Source organism: Typopeltis vanoorti, chromosome 2, assembly GCF_054136105.1.
Source record: "Typopeltis vanoorti isolate ZY-2024b chromosome 2, IOZ_Tvanoo_1.0, whole genome shotgun sequence".
Classification (NCBI taxonomy): domain Eukaryota; kingdom Metazoa; phylum Arthropoda; class Arachnida; order Uropygi; family Thelyphonidae; genus Typopeltis; species Typopeltis vanoorti.
The window spans coordinates 20144040-20165120 of record NC_143550.1 but is presented as its reverse complement, the minus strand read 5'-3'; the positions used below and the strand labels follow the sequence as shown (position 1 = coordinate 20165120).

At 35.7% G+C, this 21081-nt stretch overlaps 1 protein-coding gene across 3 annotated transcripts in view; it reads left to right on the top strand.

The window, feature by feature from the left end:
* Positions 1–21081, top strand: part of LOC150108862 (uncharacterized) — a 299142-nt gene that overhangs the window by 242297 nt on the left and 35764 nt on the right. For all 3 annotated transcript variants that reach the window (XM_090410451.1, XM_090410442.1, XM_090410458.1), the window contains one exon: positions 8576–8704. In XM_090410451.1, the coding sequence (XP_090266577.1) occupies positions 8576–8704 (129 nt within the window). The remainder of the gene's footprint in view (positions 1–8575; positions 8705–21081) is intronic.

The following is a 21081-nucleotide window of genomic DNA, read 5'->3' as shown; positions in this document are numbered from 1 at the left end:
TTGTGAATGATTGGAACCTTGCCTACGAGTGTGGTGTCTGCAGAGAATTTCAGTGTGTTTAAAGCATGGTATGATGAGCTGTGAGTATGATAAAAGGACCTCCTAGATGAGTCTTTGACTCCATGGGGTCTTGGATGATAATAATAATAATATCTCTCGCTCTCTCCCAAAATGAACCATTGTCTAAAGATTTGCTGTTTGCAGAAAGGATAATTCCACCAAGGTAGGTTGATGATATCATTATACCATTGTTTTCATTAATATTGTCCAGTGTTTTTAATTTAAAGCAACGTTAGGTAAAAACAGCTCATTCTTGTAAGGAGCTCTTTTTTAAATACTCCCTTTTTTATGACCAACCTGTAGGCTTCACGTTTTTTTTTTTTCATTAATTTAAAATTTAAATTTGAAAAAGTAATAAATCAGATGTACCTGGATAATATGAAGTCAGAATGATGGTGATATTTCGATAAATTTTAGGAAGATGAGTCAAAAAACAATGTAAGAATTCTAAAACCACATGGAAAGTGAAACCAAATACACAGGTAATAATAAAAACAATAAGCTATAAAATATTACAGTAGTGGGTTTGCTTTACTACATTTTTGCTTGTGTTTACTTATATATTTAAAATTCATAATCTGTAAATCCATTGCCTTCCAAAATTTGTTTTTACTTTTATGTTTTTATGGTTTTGCTTAGCTTTTATTTGTTATCTTTATGTGCCTCTGTAGTGCAGTTGGAAGAACAGCAGAACATTGCACTCTTCAATTGGAAAAGACCTGAATTCAATTCTCGTTATGGTGAGAGGATTTCTTATATGGACTTTTTCAATTGAAGATTAGTTAGCCGATCTCATACAGAGGTAGCAGGGTTTTTTCTCCTGAAAACTTGGGTTTTACATCCTCTTGTACAGACAAATCGGCCTTCAGAACACATGCAATTTACAGATAAAAAATACTGTTGTTGTTGGTGACAATGGGCATAGATGGCATTGGTGGTAGTAGTGTCCTAGTAGGAGAATTAAGTAGTAGTGGAGAGGGTGAAGAGAGAGTGGAGAGGTAATGAGCGAAGTAGACTGCCCTCCTGCAATGCATTCGTGGACTCCATGGAGGTGTCAAGTAATAATAATATTTTACATCTGAGGATCCATGAAACTTGTGTTTCAGAATATTCACTTATTTCAGTTTGTAATGTGTGATTCTTGGTAATTAGGGGGAGGAGCTCAAAGTTTGCACTATTCTAAACATCATGGTATGTGAAAAGATTTTTGCTTTCTGTAAATAAAAATGCATTGTTAAATTATAAGCATTCTTCCAAGTAATTAAAAAAATAAAAGAGAATTTAGAAGAAACAAGGAACTTTTTAAAAACTACATTTGCATTTAATTTATAAATTAATTATTTCATGAAAGTAATTCAATAAAATTCTTTCAGAACAAAAATTGATTGCAACCATTATTTGTATCCATTCATGACTACTTATTTTGTCCTGTCATTAACAACAAATTATAATAATACAATAAAATGTACCATAAAAATAAAAATATACTTTATTTGTATGTAATGTATAGTTCTTTGTAAATGATATATCATGTGGAATGACTGGAGATCTTCGGTTGTTTGCTGATGATGCAAAGTTGGAGGAGAATTATAGGTAGCACTGCTGAAGCTGAAGCCCTTCAAGAAGATTTGAATACACTTTTGATTTGAACAAAGGAGTGGGGGTTGTAGTTTTAATATTAATAAGTGCAAGATGTTGCATTTTGGAGTGCAGAAATATAAGGCTGTGTACTATATTGATGATGATGCTGCAGGAAGTGGATGAATTTTGAGATTTGCAAGTGATGATTGACAGTAGACTGGAGTTTAGAGGGCATGTTGCAAAGACTGTACATCATAGGGCTGCTATGATAAGAAGTACATGTAGGGATAAGGAAGTGGTTGTTGGTTGTGCAACTGTATAAGGCACTGGTCAGACCACACTTGGACTATTGTGTTCAAATTGGTCAAGTGGTTTTCACTGTGATGTAGAAACATTGAAGAGGGTCCAGAGACGAGTGACTAAGACAATATCAGGACTTAGGAATGCTGCCTATGGAGAGAGGTTGAAGAAATGTAGATTGCAGAATTTGATGGATAGGAGGAAAAGAGGTAATATGATAGAAATACTTAAGTTAGTGAGAGGATGTTATCGGATTAGTCTAGATGGGATTATAAAAAGAGTAGAAGGGAAGAGGAGGAAAACCAGAGGTTATCCCTTTAAGTTATGTAAGAGTGTGGTGAAGAGGGGTGTTAGGAGATTTTTTGCATGAATTGTCAGTGAATGGAACACATTACTAGAATGTGTTGTTAATGCAAGCCGTGTTAAGGATTTTTAAGATTCGGTATTATAAATATGTTGTTAGTTGAATGAACCTCCCATGATGAGTCTGCCGACTCCACAGAGGAGGCAATAATAATGTATAAATTTAGTCTAATAGCTCTATTTAAAATTACAATTGCATTGCATATACTGTAAGTAATGTGTTTCTTTCTTTCATTAGTACTGTCTCTTAGACATAGCATTGAACATAAAGTTAATCCGTTTAAGTGTTCTGAATGTGGAGAATTGTCATACCTCTCATATTACAATTTAATGGAATAACTACAGTACAAAGAAAAATTATTTAACAACAGCATTACTTGTTTCAATATTTCATCTCTGTCACAGAGACACCTTCAGGAATACAGTGCTAATATTATAATAACACACAAGAAGCAGTAAGTGGATGAAATGAAATTAGATTATATAAAGACCAAAGTCTTTTGAGGGGCACCCCTCTATGGGCTTAACCATAGTTGTTCGGTATGAGGCCCAAGAATTAAAGTTTTCCAGATCTTGGGAAGTTTAACACAACCATATTTATTGAGATTAGGCTGGATTTTTAAATCTATTGCTGATTCTAAAAAGAGTCTTTCAAGTTTGTATTTACTGTGGTGGAGCATAATAGTTTTCTTCTATCCGATTCTGCGCAGGGTATCCATCGCAGCTAGATCTGACTCACCATAGTTGTAGTGGCAAATCTATTTTTTGAGTTCATCTAGGCAGATGATAAAGAAAATAACAGCTTGCTTTTTTTAAGTATTCTAATCACATCTTCCCAATCTCACCCCCCTTTTTTTTGCAGCTTACTGAGAACCCACCTACATAGGTAGACACGCACACAAACTTTCCCATCATCTCCCTCCCCCCTTCTCAACAATATGGTGCCATCAAAACCCTTTACAGCAGAGTCTCCAACCTCTGTTCCACCAAAGCCTTCACTGAACCTGCCTTTATTTGCCAAACTTTCTTTTCCAGTGGTTACATTGCCAAAAAGATCTTCAAATTATCTGTCCCTTCCACCTCCTCACATCCCCTCTCATCATAAAGATTACAGTAATTCCATTACTGTTCTTTATATCTGGGGCATTTCAAAATAGCCAGAACTTTAAAGAAATATAATTACAACATTTCTTTCAATCCCCATTTGAAGCTGGCCTCCTTTCTCTGCTCTCTTATGGATTCACTTCCTTTACTCTCTATTCCAGGTGTTTACTTTTTCTTGCAACTTATATTTTGTCAGATTGGGAGATCTGCTAACATCTGCCTAGATGAACATAAAAAATACATCTACCACCACAACTGTTCAGTCAGATCTATCCAAGGGGATAGTCAGCTATGACTATCTCTTGGATAGTTTTCACAGAACCAAATGGAAGAAAACTATCATACTAAATCACAGTGAATACAAACTTGAATGACTCTTTTTTGAATCAGTAACAGATTTAAAAAACCAGCCTAATATTAATAAATATAATAAAATATTAACATAATTATATATTAATGTAATAAAATTAGTATAATATAATATTAATAAAAATATTAATAAATATGTGTTAAACTTAAACTTGTTAAAGTGACAGTAGTATGGTGTGGGGTGGAGGTGAACAGAATGAAATATCTAGTTGGGTGTTGCTGTAGACCTAGTAATGTGCAAGGCATTGAGAAGGAAATGTATAGACAAATCAGTCTAGCTAATAAGAAAAGGGTAAGGGTAATGAGAAAGGGATATATTTTGAACTATAAGGCTGGTGACTAAGACAAGCTCAGGTGACAGCTTACAACTATATCATGGAATGAAAAATTGGGAGGAAAGGAGATCATTGCTGCTTGGGACCTCTTCGGGAACTGTCTGGCACAGGCGATGTCTGAATGCATTCCAAAGGTCAAGAGGTCTAATAAGGTGGGTGTGAAATGGATGAATGAAGAGGTGAAGCATGCATTTGGAAGAAAGCATTATGGAGGCAGCATAAGATGAGTGGTTGTAATAGTCGGTTGCACAAGTAGTACTAAGAGCAAGCAAGATAGGTAACTCACATGGTAAGAGAAGCAACAGTGGAGTAGGAGCAGCAGTTAGTTAATGAAGTCAAAAGGAATCCTAGGAAGTTTTTTCAATACATGGCTAGTAGAAAAAAAAGTGATTTTGGAAGGGTGATACTGGCTGGAAAGAATTGTAGAATGATAACTACTTAGGAGGATGGTAGAGATGTTAAGTGAGCATTTCATAAAGGTATTTCATCCTCGTGAAAGTAACATGGAGAACTTGAGAGCAGCAAAAATGGAGGAGGAGCCACTGATGGTGAGTGAGCAGGAGGTATGTGAAGAATTGAGTAAACTTAATGTCAATAAAGCCATAGGACTTGATGGTAATGTTCCAAGGAGTTAACAACAGCTTTAACTTACCTCTTTAACTTGAGGCTTAGATTTGCTCAAGTTCCAAAGGAGTGGAAAGAGGACAAAATTGTTCCATTTCATAAAGGAGTGATAAGACTAAGACTTCAAATTATGGATCAATCTAGTTGTCTGGAGTTGTGATAAAGGTGTTAGAGAGGCTAGGGAGAACCAGGATTCAGAATTGGATTGAATGGCAACACCATTCTCTTCAATGGACAGCATGGGTTTGCTAAAGAAAGGTCATGTTTCAGCAGTCTACTTACTTATAATAACAAGATGACAGGTACAGACATAGGATAAAGAGGAAGAATACACAGTGATATATTTAGATTTTGCTAAAACCTTTGATAGATTACCACATGACAAACTGGTAATTAAACTGGAACAAATGGGGTTGGATAGTAGATTAGTACATTGAATTTGAGGTTGGCTGTCTGATAGTATCAGCAAGTTGTGTATTTAGGGGGGGGGGAGTGATATTCTGGAGGAGGAAAGTCAACAGTGGTGTTCCCTAAGGGTCTGTTTTGGGTACATTGCTGTTTACATGCACATTGCCATTGATTGGCGATATACATCATGCAGTGGAGTGTATAATGGATGTTGTGGATTCACAAGTGGACTTGAATATACTTTCTGAATTGGAAAATGAAATTGACTGCCAGTTCAACATAGCAAAGTGTAAGGTTTTAAAGTTTGGAAAGCACAGATAGGATGCAGAGTATAACATTGGTAGGAGATATCTTAGATTAGAGGAGGTGGAGGAGATAAGGGATCTGAGAGTGTTAGTGATAAGGATCTAAAATTTTGGGGACAATTTGCTAAAATTCTGAGGGCTGCACAGCACATTATGGTAATGATTCGAAGAACACTTACATGTAAGAATGAGAATATTGTGATTCCTTTGTATGAGGTTTTGATAAGACCCTGGTCTAGCATATGGATTACTGGGTGCAGATTTGGTCACCAGGTTTTCAGAAGGATGAGGAGATGTTGAAATGATTTCATAGATAATTCTGGTGTCTGGAATGTAGAGTATAAAGGAAGATTGAGGGAATGCAAATTGCAGAGTCTAGCTGTTAGAGGGAGGGGAAGGGCATATGATTGAGGGGTTATTACCAGATTAATGTGGATCAGATTTTTCATAGAATGGGTGGAGATGGAAAAAGAACAAGAGGCCATCGTAGGAAGCTGTATAAGGAAGGTGCGAGCAAGAGACTGAAAATGCAAGTTTTTTTTTGTGTGTGGAGAGTTGAGTGGTTGGAATGCATTGCTTGAAAGTATTGTGAGTGGAGATTGAATGTATTCAGGTCATGGTATGATGAGGTGTGTGTGTGTGAGAGAGAGAGAGAGGACCTCCCACAATGAGTCATTGACTCCATGGGGGTCTAATATTAATAATAATATTACCAGATTTGTCTGTGGATGTATGGATGAAGGTTCATTTTTTAAAATTTGATGATGCAACTTCGTTCCATTCAAAATCTTTTCTCCAACTGTTCTTGGATGCAGGCTGCATCAAGGTTTGCTGACTCTGCTCTGGTGCAAAGTTCATGAAATTTTCCAGATTTCAAGAGGATATGAATATTGTAACTGGATATAATGGATGGATTTCTCCACAGTTTTGAATGATGTTTTGAATGCCTATCTCTAACTGCTTCAGTTTTGTGGGCTTCCTTGAAGGCTTTCACTGACAGGCTTCATAATCTCTGTTTGAGAAAAAGGAATGGAGGCTGCACTACATTATTTTTCTGTATCTCTTACAAAAGGAATTTCATAATCAGCAATAAATCCACATATCAGGTGATTAGCTGTAACATGCTTCACCAGCCATGTCAGCGTACTGGAAGTATACCATCATTTTTCCTGGGGGAAACCAACTGGGAGGTTTGACTTAGGTTTTATCCCCCCCCCCTCGATGTTATATCCCTGCAAAATTCTCACTCAGTAATTCAACTACTTTGTTTGCTTCTGTTATCTCTACGCCATCGGCACTTTTCAAAGCCATTCTTTGCCAGCTGATTGGCTGAATGGTTAGTGTATTTGCCATCCAACCCACAGGAGATGGATTTCATTGTCCTGTGAAAGACCACTGCCTCACTTATTAGAGGCCTGAAAAAGTTATTGGTGGCTTGAAAAAGTTTCATGTTTGTTCTCTAGAGTAGGGTTTCAAGATCTGGTAAAAAAGTAAATTTGTAAAAAAATACAGTATATATATATATATATTGTATTTTATTTGATACCTGTATATATTGTATATATATATATATATATATATATATAGGTATCAAGGGATGTGTGTGTGTGTGTATATATACACACACACACACACAGGTATCCCTTGATTAACGCGATTAATTAATTCCTCGATGTTATCGCGTTAATCAAACATAATAATCAATGGTAAAAATTACATTTTGTCCATGATCAATTACTGTATTAATAATTCGTTTTATGTGGTACTCTTTTAGGAAAGATAAAAAATGAATGCAAAGTAAATACAGTACCTACATTAGTTACTGCATTTTTTTAATTAAAAAAGTTATCAAGAGTTGTTTGAACAGTTTTAGTGTTTTTCCTATCAACATAAATTCTACGATGACAAGCAAAATGACTCTCTAGACCTCGGCAAACAAGCATTCTTCGATTAACATCTGGATCCATATCCATTACTTGCTGCTTAAGCAATTCTAAACTGCGAAATATTCCATCCAGTTCATTGATTGTTATCTCCTTTGGAACCTCATCTTCACATTCCATTTGTTCTTGTCTTCACATGACGGCCTGGTTGGCGAGTGGTTAGCGTATCCGCTCTCCAGCCAAAAGGCTGCGGGTTCAAATCCCGCAGTTGGCATGGATGTTTGTCATTGTCTGTGAAAAATACTAGTCGTAGTCGGCGGTAGATGCCGTTGGTGTAGATTATGAACGTAGTTTGAGTAGTGGAGACAGAGAGTTGTGGAGTAGGTACCCTCCCTTGATGAGTCCTTGGACTCCCTGGAGGTGCTATGTAATAATAATAATATGTGCATTGTTGTTCAATTTCAAGAAGATCGTTGTCACTGAAATCTTTTGAATTTGAATCCAATAATTCTGTAACATCTTCTGCATCCAAACCAAGGTCTTCATTAATTGCAACTATTTCTTCAACCATGTTGTTCACAGGATTTTGAAAACCACCTAAGTCATTAGCTCATTCTGCAAAAGGTTTTTCCAAACAACTCTCATGCAGCTAGAAGACACTTGCTCCCACGAATCATGAATGTTTTCAATTGCATGTTTAATGTTAAAATTTTTCAAAAATTCTTGGAGCCTAATTGCATTTTCTCCCATTGTTGCCTTTGAGAATGTCTTTTTAAGAAAATAGGCTTTGAAAGTTGCAATGACGCCCATGTCCATGGGTTGTATCAATGATGTCGTATTTGGTGAAATTTTGGTAAATTTAAGGGCGCGTTAATTAAAACTCTTGCCGCGTATATAAAGGAATTGTCACAATTCATTTCGCCTCATTAAACAAGGGATATCTGTATATATAAAATCAATAAAAATATAAAAAAATCCTTAATCCAACCCACAGTTATGAAAGTAGTATAGGTAGTATAGTAGAATAATAAAATAAAAAGTCAATAAAATAAAATAAAAAATTTTTTATTGAATTTTTATTAAATATTTTATTAAATTCTTAAATCAAATTTTTTATTTGATTTAAGAAAATAATTAAGAAAGCATGGTTAGATAGTTAGATGGGAGTAGCTGATTATTATTAAATATCATAAAGAGTTCAGCATTTTACTCTGAAATTCTTGATGAAGACATTTATTTTCAGCATGGTGCTGTTGTTATGCTTTATCATCCATGTGCTCATCCTGTAGTAGTGGATCAGTTAAGGGCAATAGTAAAAGGTTGCATTTATAAGCATATCATCACTCCTTCTGTACTTCTTTCATCTGAAAGGGTGAGTAATATTTTATCTTTTATGAATGTATGTTTATTTATTTTGGAATATTTAAAGGGCATACTAAATCAGTGAAAATACACTCTCTTGAGAGGCTAGTTTATTGAAGTTTCAAAGGTTGCCAAAATTAGCCACACAGAAATAAACAGACAAACAAATAAAAAACCTAATGTTCATTAAGTCACTCTATGTTTCATGTTCCTTGTGGAATGCTTCTTCAGGAAAAGAATACATTAGTTAAAATGTTATGATGAGTGCTGGCTACAATATTCATACACCAATGGAAGAAACATTAGTCAAACAATATTCATGTGACAAAATCATTTGTGGGTATTTTTTGCAATAAAAAACAACGTTCATCAATCCTTAATTTTTAATGTTGGGTGAGGATACATAACATTTCAAAAGCCTCCTTGAATTTCCAGCTCTAATCATCTCAGTTTGTTCTCACAGTACTTAATAATCTTCATTTGTTATGCAGAGAGCTGGAACAAACTTATATTTTCTTTGCTTTTCAACATCTTAGACAAGTATTATGCAGATTTCTTCAGAGCAGCCTGTTTGTTATGTGTGTTCACCAACATCCTACCCTAAAAATACCAGAAGTTAATAAAATATACTCCATGAGCAGTATATTTTATTAACTTCTGGTATTTTTAGGGTAGGATGTTGGTGATTTAGTTAGATGTAAAAACACAGAGACCTTGTATAGAGGGAGTAAAGGCTACTTTTATTTCATGCTATCTCAACAACTTTGTTATTTTATTAGTCGTGTGTTGTTGTTGGATATATGTTAGAGCTATGACCCATCTATAATTCTGATGGCTGTTGTAGGATGTTTTTGTTATTTAATCATTTAATGATTTTGACCTTAACTATTTTGTGATAGTTACACCAAGGAACTTTGTTTTTGCAGTTTTTCAGACCTTTATGTCAACTGCATCAATCTATCAGAACTAAGACAAAGTCGAAGTTTTGGCAAGAATACTGTACTTTGTTCAGCTCATGCATGGACACATGTTCATAGTATTTATATGCAAAATACTGCAGCTGGTTTTACCATTCTTCTGCTGCAGAGTCTGTTAAAGATAGGATCAGAACCTGGGGAGTAAAGGTAGACTCCTGCTGCAAGAAATTGGAAGATGGGGGGAAGAAAGATCACCCCTACCCCTTGAGTACTCAAATAGGATTGAGGAGGGAAGGAACAAGAAAGAGAAAGGGAAGAGAAGTGAGAATGAAAGAAGAGTAGGGACATGGCCTACATGCAACATATCAGAAGTGTCTTGTATGAAGCAAGACTAAGTCCAGCATTGGGTACCTTGGGTTTGCCATTTCCATACTCACTAGAGTGAGACCTTTACAGAAATTTAAGTAACTTGGCTACTAATAGATTGGACAGGAAAATTATTGTTTATGTAAATTACAGCTGCCAAGAAATTATATTCTTGGTTTAATCCTTTATCCAAGTGTAAGCAAAGTTTGTGCATGAAGTAACATCACAACTGAGCTACTTGTATATAGAGGCTAATGACTTCACATCATCACTTGCCTTAGTATCCCATAATGAAAAGCACATATCTTTCCCATAATGCTATGCATTATGGGAAGGAGTCACTACCAGACCAGTTTCAACATTTATTGAGGTATGTTAAAGTGCAGGGATACCTCTCCAAAAACTTATGCGATCTCTCAAATCGCCCAACAATGAGTGACCCCGAAGGATCATTTAACTCATTACTCAGCAGTGGCTCTGCTCAGTGACAGGCCCATCCTGTCACCAAGCAGAACCCTCATCGATAGCTCTGCCCAGTGGAAGGCCCTTTCCCATTACCTAGCAGAGCCACTTATGGGAGCCAGACCCAGAAGTGGATTATGATGAGCTTACACTAAACTTGATCCAACTTTATTGAGGTCTCATCAGTGGGAGCCAGACCCAGAACTGATACCAAGGTTGAAGTAATGCAAAAATCATTTTTTCATATACAAGTAGCCAAAAAATGTCACATTTTATTACTAAAATTCTGTGGATTAGAAATAGATGTTGAAAATTTTTTCACTTGGTTATACTATTAATTAGAGATGGCATGAAATTATATTCTTGGTTTAATCCTTGATCTAAGTATAAGCAAACAAAGTTTGCATGTGAAGTAACTTCACGACTGGGCTACTTGTATATAGAGACTAATGACTTCACATCACTTGCCTTAGTATCCCATAATGCAAAGCACACATTCTTACAGACATGTATAATACTATGCATTTGCAGAAGTCATAGCATGATTTCATGTGCAAACTTTGTTTGCTTACATTTGGATAAAGGATTAAACCAAGTAATATAATTTCTTGGCATCTTTATGTTTTCTGTCAGTTCAAGCTGACAAATGCCAAAAACTCTCCCCTGTTGTTACTGGTATTTCTACCTAATGGCAGAGGTGAATGCATTGCAATACCTGCTTACACCTACAGGTTTCCTTGAAACTTTTTAATGAGTGTCTCATTCAGATTTGAGACCTGGGGAAAATTGCATTTATCATTGTGATTGTTTTCATTCTCACACTCATTCACCTCAAGGGAGCCTGCATACATGTTCACCTGCATTCTTCCTAATACTTCTAGTTTTCCTAATTTTGCATATTCGTTCTCTCACTGCACAAAACCTTTTCCAAACAGACTCCATTCAAGTGCAACCCATAAGGCATGTAAGTCCTTTCATCCATCATATTCACACCACTCCTGCACAATTTGTGCATAGATTCCTTTATAATCATGGCTTTCTCTATTCACTTCTGTCATACCTTACCAAGAGACTTACAGACCATTTTCTCTCTCTATATATCTCTCTTTTGTTTTTTCCAATAACTCTTTTAAATCTTTCATTTTCCTCTTTCATTCCATACTTTAAATTTTTAAGCCATTTGTTCTGTGCCAAAATTATTAACTCTTACATTTCCCTTTTTGAAATGCAAAAGCACCACAAATATCATGGAATCATCATACAATGTTGTCTCCTTTCTCTGCTGCTTTCAGTTATTAATACTCTTCTTGCCTTTCCCTCTCACCTATCTTCTCATGCTTTGTCCTCTGAAAGACTCCCTGTAAGTGACCTTGCTATTTCACTTTTTAAACCTACCTTGCTGTTCCTCTCATCTTTCTTTCCTTCTTTTGTGTTATCTTTTTTTCGAATTCACACTTTCTTCATGAACACTTCATTCAGCTACACTTGTTTCTGTATTCCTCTCTTCATTTTCTACAACCACTTGCATCTTTTTGCCTTTTTTTCCCACAACTATTCATTGCACAACAATCTTCCTTTTGACATATGCAATAGCAGTTTCATTGCACACATGCTGCATCTCTCAAAATCCATCATAGTAATTTCCATGAACATACAATAAGATAACCTATGTTATCTTAATTATTTTTTGATGTATGTAAGCTTATAGACATCAAAATATATTAAGTCAAATACTGCACACTGAATTAAAACTATATAATGTACTAAATCTAATAAAAATTACACTATCAATAATTAATTTAGTTTTTAAATTTTTTATGGACATGAGATACCAACCTTCCTTCATATGGACTTCATATTTCAAGTAGGATGATTATAATGGTATTTCTTCAGTAAGTCAGTTGTTAGTTTTTTTTATTTATTTATTTTTTTATTTTTTATTTTTTATTCCCACCAAAAACCCATCACATCCCAAAAGAAATGATATTCTTGTTTGCATTCATATTTTGAAATTCAAAAAAAAAACAAAAACAAATGCTTTCATGTGAAGTATTTTCCCAGGTAGTTTCTTTGATACTAAGAACAGTTGCTTCACCCATTACTCTTTTGTATCACATATATAGCACACTTTTAACTTATGGCATGTATAATACTACACATTATGGTGAGAGTCGTTTTCAGACTGGTAAGGTCTCATCAGTGGAGCTAGTCACAGAGAAACCAAGAACTGGCCTGATGGCAGAAGTCCTATTTCCCACATAAAAGTAGAAAAGTACTTAGTCTTTATTTGAGTTGTAAGTCAGCAGTTAGAATTGAAGGAAGTACAGGATGGTGGTTTAATGTTAAATCTAGTGTGAGACAAGGATGTACATTATCCCCTCTGTTATTCATTATCTATATGGATCACATTATGAAGGAAAGTGGTATTAAACCTGATATCAAAATTGGAGATGTTAATGTCAGCTGTTTGCTTTATGCGGATGATGTTATACTTCTAAATAAATCCGCTACAAGTCTGCAAGATTCTCTGACTAAATTGAATAGCTGTTGTAATAGATATGGTATGAAGGTCAGCAATAAAAAGACAAAGACAATGAAAATAGGCAGAATCGTCGAAAATGTCAACTGTGTTGTGAATGGAGAACCTGTGGAACAAGTAAAACATTTCAGCTACTTAGGCACAATTTTTACTGAAGATGGTAAATTAAATATAGAAATAGACAACAGAATCAGCAAAGCTGGTATGGTGGGAAGTCAATTGAATAAATTCATATGGAATAAGAGAGAAATTAGTCGGAACACTAAATTAGCTGCATACAAGACAGTGTTCAAACCAGTTTTAACTTATGGATCTGAGAGCTGGGTCAGAAGTAAAACACTTGACCAAAAACTAGAGACTGCAGATATGAGAGTCCTGAGAAAGATTAGAGGCGTGAACAGATGGCATCAATGGCAATATCATATTAAAAATGAGGATATTAGGAAAGAACTTGACATTGTCAGCATCCAGGAATGCGTTAGCAGAGCTAATCTCAGGTGGTATGGTCACTTAAATAGAATGGGAGAGGAAAGATTAGCAAAACAAGTGCTCTCTGCCAGGTTGGCAGGAAAACGACCCAGAGGAAGACCAAGATATAGGTGGATTGATACGGTACAAAGTGCCTTAGAGGATAGAAATATAAGATTTGATAATGTTGGAGTCTTGACAAGTAACAGACTGATTTGGAGGAAAATTGTAGATAGGAAGTTAGTAATGATGTAATTTTTTCATGTAGTACTGTCATATCCTGTACACCCCTTGAGGGTACATGGCAGGAATTTGATGATGATGATGAAGTAGAAAAGTGGGGTATAAAAATATAAAATATTATTACTGTACTCTGGATTCAAGATAGTTATAGCAAGTCCCTCCCCCCCCCTTCTTGGATGGAAAGTATATTATATTGACAAGAATTATTATACTGTTTTTGTTTTTCTGCATTGAGATAGCTCTTTGTATCTCCTTGGATCCAACTTTGATAGATGAGACATTAATAGAGTTCTAAACTTCTCAATGCTTTGCAATATGGAATACAAAGAGCAACTTCATATATGAAGTTAACTGTTTTTTAATATGAATCCTGCCATGAAATATTGAATAGCTATAGTAAATTTAGCACTGTGGGTGGAGTAAAGATTAGATAATCTGGAAATTCTACACTAGAAAACAAACATGGACCAAAGTTTTCAAGCCAGTAATCAGGATCTTGGTCTTGCACTGGACAATTAAATTCATCTACCACCGAAAATATACAAGTAGTATAGTCATGAAGATATTTCACATTTTCTTGGCTTATACTAGAGTAAAATATGGACGAAACAAGAATATAACTGCTTGCTAAATATAATATGCTGTACTGTAGGCTTTGAGTGAACCAGAAATTTCGACACCTCCCAAATACCTTCAGTTATCACCTGGTGTTGAGATTTCCACAAGCCTGAAGTGGTATAAAAAAAAAGACCATGGTCTTAAATTAAAGCTCCCAAATTATCTATTCCATAGCCTAAACATAGTACTAACATGCTATAAGTTCCATCCTTTTATGGACTGAATTGTCATTAAAAATAATAATAAAATAAATAAATTGTGAATCCATTTTTGGTTAGGTGGGAGAAACTTTTCTTCTCCTGGTGTGAGATCACTACCTTATTTATTGAACATATGTAGTGGCTTGTACTCAGTGCTATAGATAAGTGACAGTTTTGGAATTGACTTACATGTATACTATTGAAGAAGTTTGGTTTTAATTGGTCAGTGGCAAGATAAAAACATACAAATAAACACTCCCTAGTGTCACCACAAGGGACGATGGCTTCAGGACAGAAACATAAAAATGATGAGTGAAATATAAGCTACTGTAAAACCTGAGAAAAAAATCATTATGGTATTAGCAATAAAAAAAAAACAAGGACCACTGAAGTGTAATATGTGTCATCTGTTTTGTAGTATTCTTTGGAGATGATTAGATGAAAAGCTGAAATGACATACATTGATGTATATTAAATTAGATCAATTAATGATCTGATCAATGAGACAGTATTTAGGTTTTTAGGTTAAGTCCTAGGTTTTTTATTGAGAGAACCATAGGAATTAATGATAGTGCTAGATTCTTAAATCTGACAAGCAAGAAAGCTTCCCTCAAGATATGGAAGAGAGTCTTTGTCCCATATCATATCTGATATCAAAAACTCACCCAGTGATCTGGAACTAATCAAAAACATTTTTAGATGCTATGATGAGCTTGAGAGAAGAATTATTGAATCGACACATTCTCCTCAATCTGGTCCACCTTAATTCTAACCTAAACTATAAACTCTGATTGTTACTCTCAGCTATCCAACTTTGCCGTATGTTTTCAACATGCTCAACAATACTATGACATCTATAATGTCTTCAAATATCAGTTATTCATTTGCAACTTAATTTATAGCTGTTGCTCTCTTGCAATGTATATTTTTTGTATCTCTCTTTTCAATTTATGCACCCAGTGAAGTCTTCTAAGAAGAGGAAACAAGTTGTGTGTTCATAGAATAAATTGTTTTTTGTCTTTTCTTTTGTCAGCTTTTAGTCATTTAAGTTTTTTACTATTTTATATATACACAGTCTTGCTATAAATACTGTTACAACTTCCACACATTCACGTTTGCACATACCCCCCCTCTGCTTCCCACAGAATTGCACAAACCCTGTTCCATTAGTGGTGTTGTGTGCAGTCAACATTCACATATTTATCAGCAGAGAGAGAGAGAGAGAGAGAATTGTCTAGCTGTATGAGTTAGCATGCAGTGGGGAGATTGAGAACCGTGTAGCTGTAATAGCACTTCACAAGGTTGAAATGCAGCCACCTGTTATTTTCAACACACTAAAAACTTTCAGGATCAGTAGCATGTTTGTGTATTGGACTATTAATTATTATAACAAACAGAAGATGTATCTGACTGCCAAAGAACAGATTGACCATGCTGTGTTAGGACACAACAGTTTGTGAGGGCTGTGAAGGAATGCCTCTATCATAATTCTGTGAGAACGCAGAAAGTGATGTTGTGAGAGATGAATGTTTTGTAGAGAATGATGTCACATGTAGTAACTGATGACCTGGGAGTGAGAGCCTATTGTCGTTCTACTGGACACTTCCTTACACCACAACTTATGCGGCAGAGGGTGATAAAATCAAAGGCACTTCTCCGGTGGTACAAGAACAACAGACACAGAGATATCCTCTTCTGAGATGAAATTTCAAAAGTTGTTTAACCACCAAAATGATTGATTATATGCCCTGAATGGTTGCACAGCACATGCCATAGCACCCAGGATTCAGAAAGGTCATCACCCCTGCATCAGTGATGGTTTGGTGGGGCAGGGGGGGGGGGAGATGATGTATAAGGGAATATCCAAGTTGCATTTCTGTGAGAAAGGGGTTCAAAACCTCCATCAAAGTGTATCAAGACACTGTGCTGGAACCTGTGGTACTGCCCGTGAACAACACTGTTTTTCACAGGGGCTGAGTCCTGTTGGAAAGTCCACTGCCCAACAGGACTCAGCCCCTGAACACAAGGCAAGGACCACACAACAGTGGTTGGAAGCAAATGTACCCCACCACATATCACCATCTTATTGGCCAATATGAATCCATTGGACTTCAAACTCTGATCTGGTCTGGTCTTCAAAAAATGGACTTCAAATTCTCTCAAACTCTACATGGAGTTTGAGAGAATAACCTTCAAGAAATGACACTCCAGCATCACCAGCCTGAAGGTGGATTTGGGGCGAGCATTGGCAGCATTTCCCTTGGATGTGTGCTTGCCACCATTGATATGTGGCTTCACAGACTTCAGGCATGTGTTGAAGGCAAAAGGAAGGAACATTTCAAACATTGGTATGTATGTGCTGAAAGCTGTAAATGATTTATGGATAGATTAAAGGTTTATGCGCTGTTCAAGTTGTAACAGTATTTATATAGGCTATACTAGGTGTGTATATATATAATATAAATAATATATATCATATAATACATAAATAAATAAACATAAAGTTATAATTTTTATGCAGGAGTTTTCTGAGACCTGAAAATTATTTCAAGGGGTTCCTCCATGGTCAAAAGATTGAAAGAGAGAGAGACCTGTATAATTACTGGTTATCATAGGGCCTCATTTAAAAAAAAAAAAAAAGGGGGCACAGTATTGCTGTATTCCAGTCAACTAGAATTTCTTCTTTTTGCTATATCAGCTTGATGAGTTTATAATTCTCAGCTGTTAAGGTTGTTTCTCCAATTTTTAGAAGTTCTTCTGTAATTTTATTTTCACCAGCTGCCTTATTATTTTCTAGTTGCTTTAATAACATTCTCAACTTTAGTCAGAGATGGCTTCTCAATTGTGCATTCTTCAACATTTTCTTCTAAGCAATGTACAGCTAATGTAAGGTTTCATCTGGTGGTGATGTGATGACTTGTTTAGTTGTCTCCCAAAATGTTATCAGAATTCCTCAACAATTTCTTTTTCTTGGATAATTAAATCTTCTTGGTTATTTCTCCACAGTACCGTCGACAGGGTGTAGCATAGAGGTAGCCTACCTCACGGCGCTGCTTAATAAGGGCACTCATTCAGCCATATTGTAGTAGGCAGCATTGCTATGCTAACAATTCACCAACGGGAATTGTTAGCGTAGCAAGTACGGAAAGAGGTTTTTCAAAGCATAAACTGATTAAAAATTATTTGCAAGCAATGACCCAAGAAAGATTTGGTTGGTCTAGCAACTATATCGATAGAGGTGGACATTACTTATAATTTAAATTTAGAAGAGCTTATAAACAATTTTATTGAGCTGAAAGTTTATTTTTCACTTGGTTAGAGTATAATAAAATTAGTTTAATCCTTTATCCAAGTGTGAGCAAACAAAGTTTGCGCCTGAAAGTATCTTCAGGACTGGGTTAAGGTGGTACAACACCTGGACAACTCGTTGCAAAGGTGGAGCAAGCTACCAACACTCCTATCTCAGTATCTCCTATAATGCAAAACACATCTCCTTGTGGATATGTCTAATGTTATGCATTAAGGGAAGGGCCACTACCCAGACTAGTTTCAACCTTTATTGAGGTCTCTTCAGTGGGAGCCAGGCCCAAGTAGAGATACCAGGCAGAAGCATTAGCAGGTCATCTCCACCTATAGGAGTTGATGGCTCCCACTGAAGAGACCTCAATAAAGGTCGAAACTAGTCTGGGTAGTGGCCCTTCCCTTAATGCATAACATTAGACATATCCGCAAGGAGATGTGTTTTGCATTATAGGAGATACTGAGATAGGAGTGTTGGTAGCTTGCTCCACCTTTGCAACGAGTTGTCCTGGTGTTGTACCACCTTAACCCAGTCCTGAAGATACTTTCAGGCGCAAACTTTGTTTGCTCACACTTGGATAAAGGATTAAACTAATTTTATTATACTCTAACCAAGTGAAAAATAAACTTTCACAACTCCTATAGGTGGAGATGACCTGCTAATGCTTCTGCCTGGTATCTCTACTTGGGCCTGGCTCCCACTGAAGAGACCTCAATAAAGGTCGAAACTAGTCTGGGTAGTGGCCCTTCCCTTAATGTATAACATTAGACATATCCGCAAGGAGATGTGTTTTGCATTATAGGAGATACTGAGATAGGAGTGTTGGTAGCTTGCTCCACCTTTGCAACGAGTTGTCCTGGCGTTGTACCACCTTAACCCAGTCCTGAAGATACTTTCAGGCACAAACTTTGTTTGCTCACACTTGGATAAAGGATTAAACTAATTTTATGAAAGTTTTATTGTGCGATATTCCCATAGAGCAAACATTTAATTAATATTATTATGTAATCGTTCTGCATTAATGTTTCTCTTGTAATAAAAACAAATATAGCAATTGGAGATTTTCTTATATTTTTGTTTTATAATTCATCAGGGGTGATATTTAATTCTTTGCCTCAGGGTGCAATCTAATCTGGCAACAGACCTGTTTCTCCATATTTGATTTTGTGGTTTATATCTATTTTAAGTATCCCACTGTATGTAAAGAACCTCTTTGAGTTATTTGTACTATTTGCAATTTCTTCAGTTAATTGAAGAAATCAATCAGAAAAATATAGATATAACAGAGTTGATTGATCAACTGGTGTGAAAATTTTTACACATGGCAAGATGTTATTATGTACCATAAAACCTACACCATTATCATGTCTGTCATTATACAGTAGGTTCCACTGTGGAATATTGTTCTACTGTTTGTCTGCAGGTTTCCATAGCCTAGACATTTGGTTTCCTATATAGCTTAGATCTGAAAATTGTAATAACACATATTGAAGAGATTCAGGTTTAAAAAAAGGTTTTTATATTCCATGTTCCAACTCAAAGTCTATGTCAGTTCCACTCAGTTGCTATTGTTCACAATGGCAACTGACTAAAACAAGTCCACTTTGTAAACCTGGTGCCTAGTTTCATAATTTGTGGGTTTTTTAAATTAGACACATAGTAGGCTATTGTAACAATCCCCCCCCCCCTCATCCTGGAGGACCAGGGTATCTCTCTTAGACAGGTCCCCATCCTTTGACATAACCAGCATGGGAGGCCCTTAGCAGTACCTATGCTATAAAATGGTCTGTATTTCTATTACCCTACTTTGTCTTTGTTGCTCCTTTACTTAAACTTCGTGTATGGTCGACTGCCACCATTTATTTACTTCTACTATATTTTATGTTCTCATGCTATATAGTCTAACAAATGTATTTGTTTTATAACTGTGCCAGTTAGATTATGTATTGAGTGCAAGATTATAAGATTTAAACTAAAGACAAAGCAGATATTGTTAGCATTCCCTGCTTATGTTATCTTTACTGTTAATTAGTCGTGGCTTGATTATTGATCACTTAAACTTTATCTTATGCAGGTTTGAAATTTTCTGGATATTGCATTGACAGAATCAGCCCAATGTGTTGTTCACAAACCATTTAATTAAATCAAAAAGGAATGCTTACAGTTTGATTCACATTAACACACACACAAACTTTTGTCCATCGTTGACAAGGTCAACGATGGACAAAAGAAGTACTGGATTGGATTCCAAGAGAGGAAAAATTACCACGACGCTGACCTAAATCACAGTGGATTTATGATATTGTCAGATTTGCAGGAGTGACATGGAAAGGAGAGCCATGGACAGACAATTTTGGAGTAATCTTGGAAAGGTCTTCATCCAGCAGTGGATATATATATACACACAGTTTTGTGTAATATATATACATGTCTTGGTTTTATTGACAATGAGAAAGCCTTTGATTTACTCTAAACTTGTGCAATACTTAAAGCATTAAGAAACCAACAAGTGGAGGAGCCATACATTAGGACCATCAAATCAACATACACCAATGCCACAGCTGCAATTTATTTCAATGGAAATATCTCTACTGTGGGAATACAGAGAAGTATAAGACAGGGTGACACAATATTTCCAAAATTATTCACAACGTGCCTAGAAAAAATATTCAACTTCTTGGTTGGGAAGGGAAAGGTCTGAAAATAAATGGAAGATATTTAAGCCATTTATGCTTTGCAGATGACATAGTTATCTTTACTTCAACTGCACATGAATTACAGACTTGTATCCATGAATTCCAAATTGCTAGCAAAACAGCTGGCCTAAAGATAATCTTAAAGAAGACCCAAGTTATGTTCAATAGCTGTGTCCAACCAGAAATAATAAAAATCAATAATGAGAAAATTAAACAAGTAGATCATTACATATACTTAGAACAACAGATATCAATGGAACAAAATATCATGGATGAAATTAAAAGGCGCACAATGCTTGAGTGGAAAGCATTTGAAAAATTACATTCAATATTCAAAAGCCAACTACCATTATGCCTGATGAGAAAAGCTTTGAACCAATGTATACTTCCTATACTGACATACGGCTATGAAACATGGACATTGAATGCAAAGGAAATTCAAAAATTAAGAACAGCACAGTTTAGTATGGAAAGAAGTATGCTTGGTATCACTAGATTGGATCACAAAAGGAATTCATGGGTAAGAAATCAAACCAACGTCTCTGACATCGTAGGAAGAGTGAAGTATCTGAAGTGG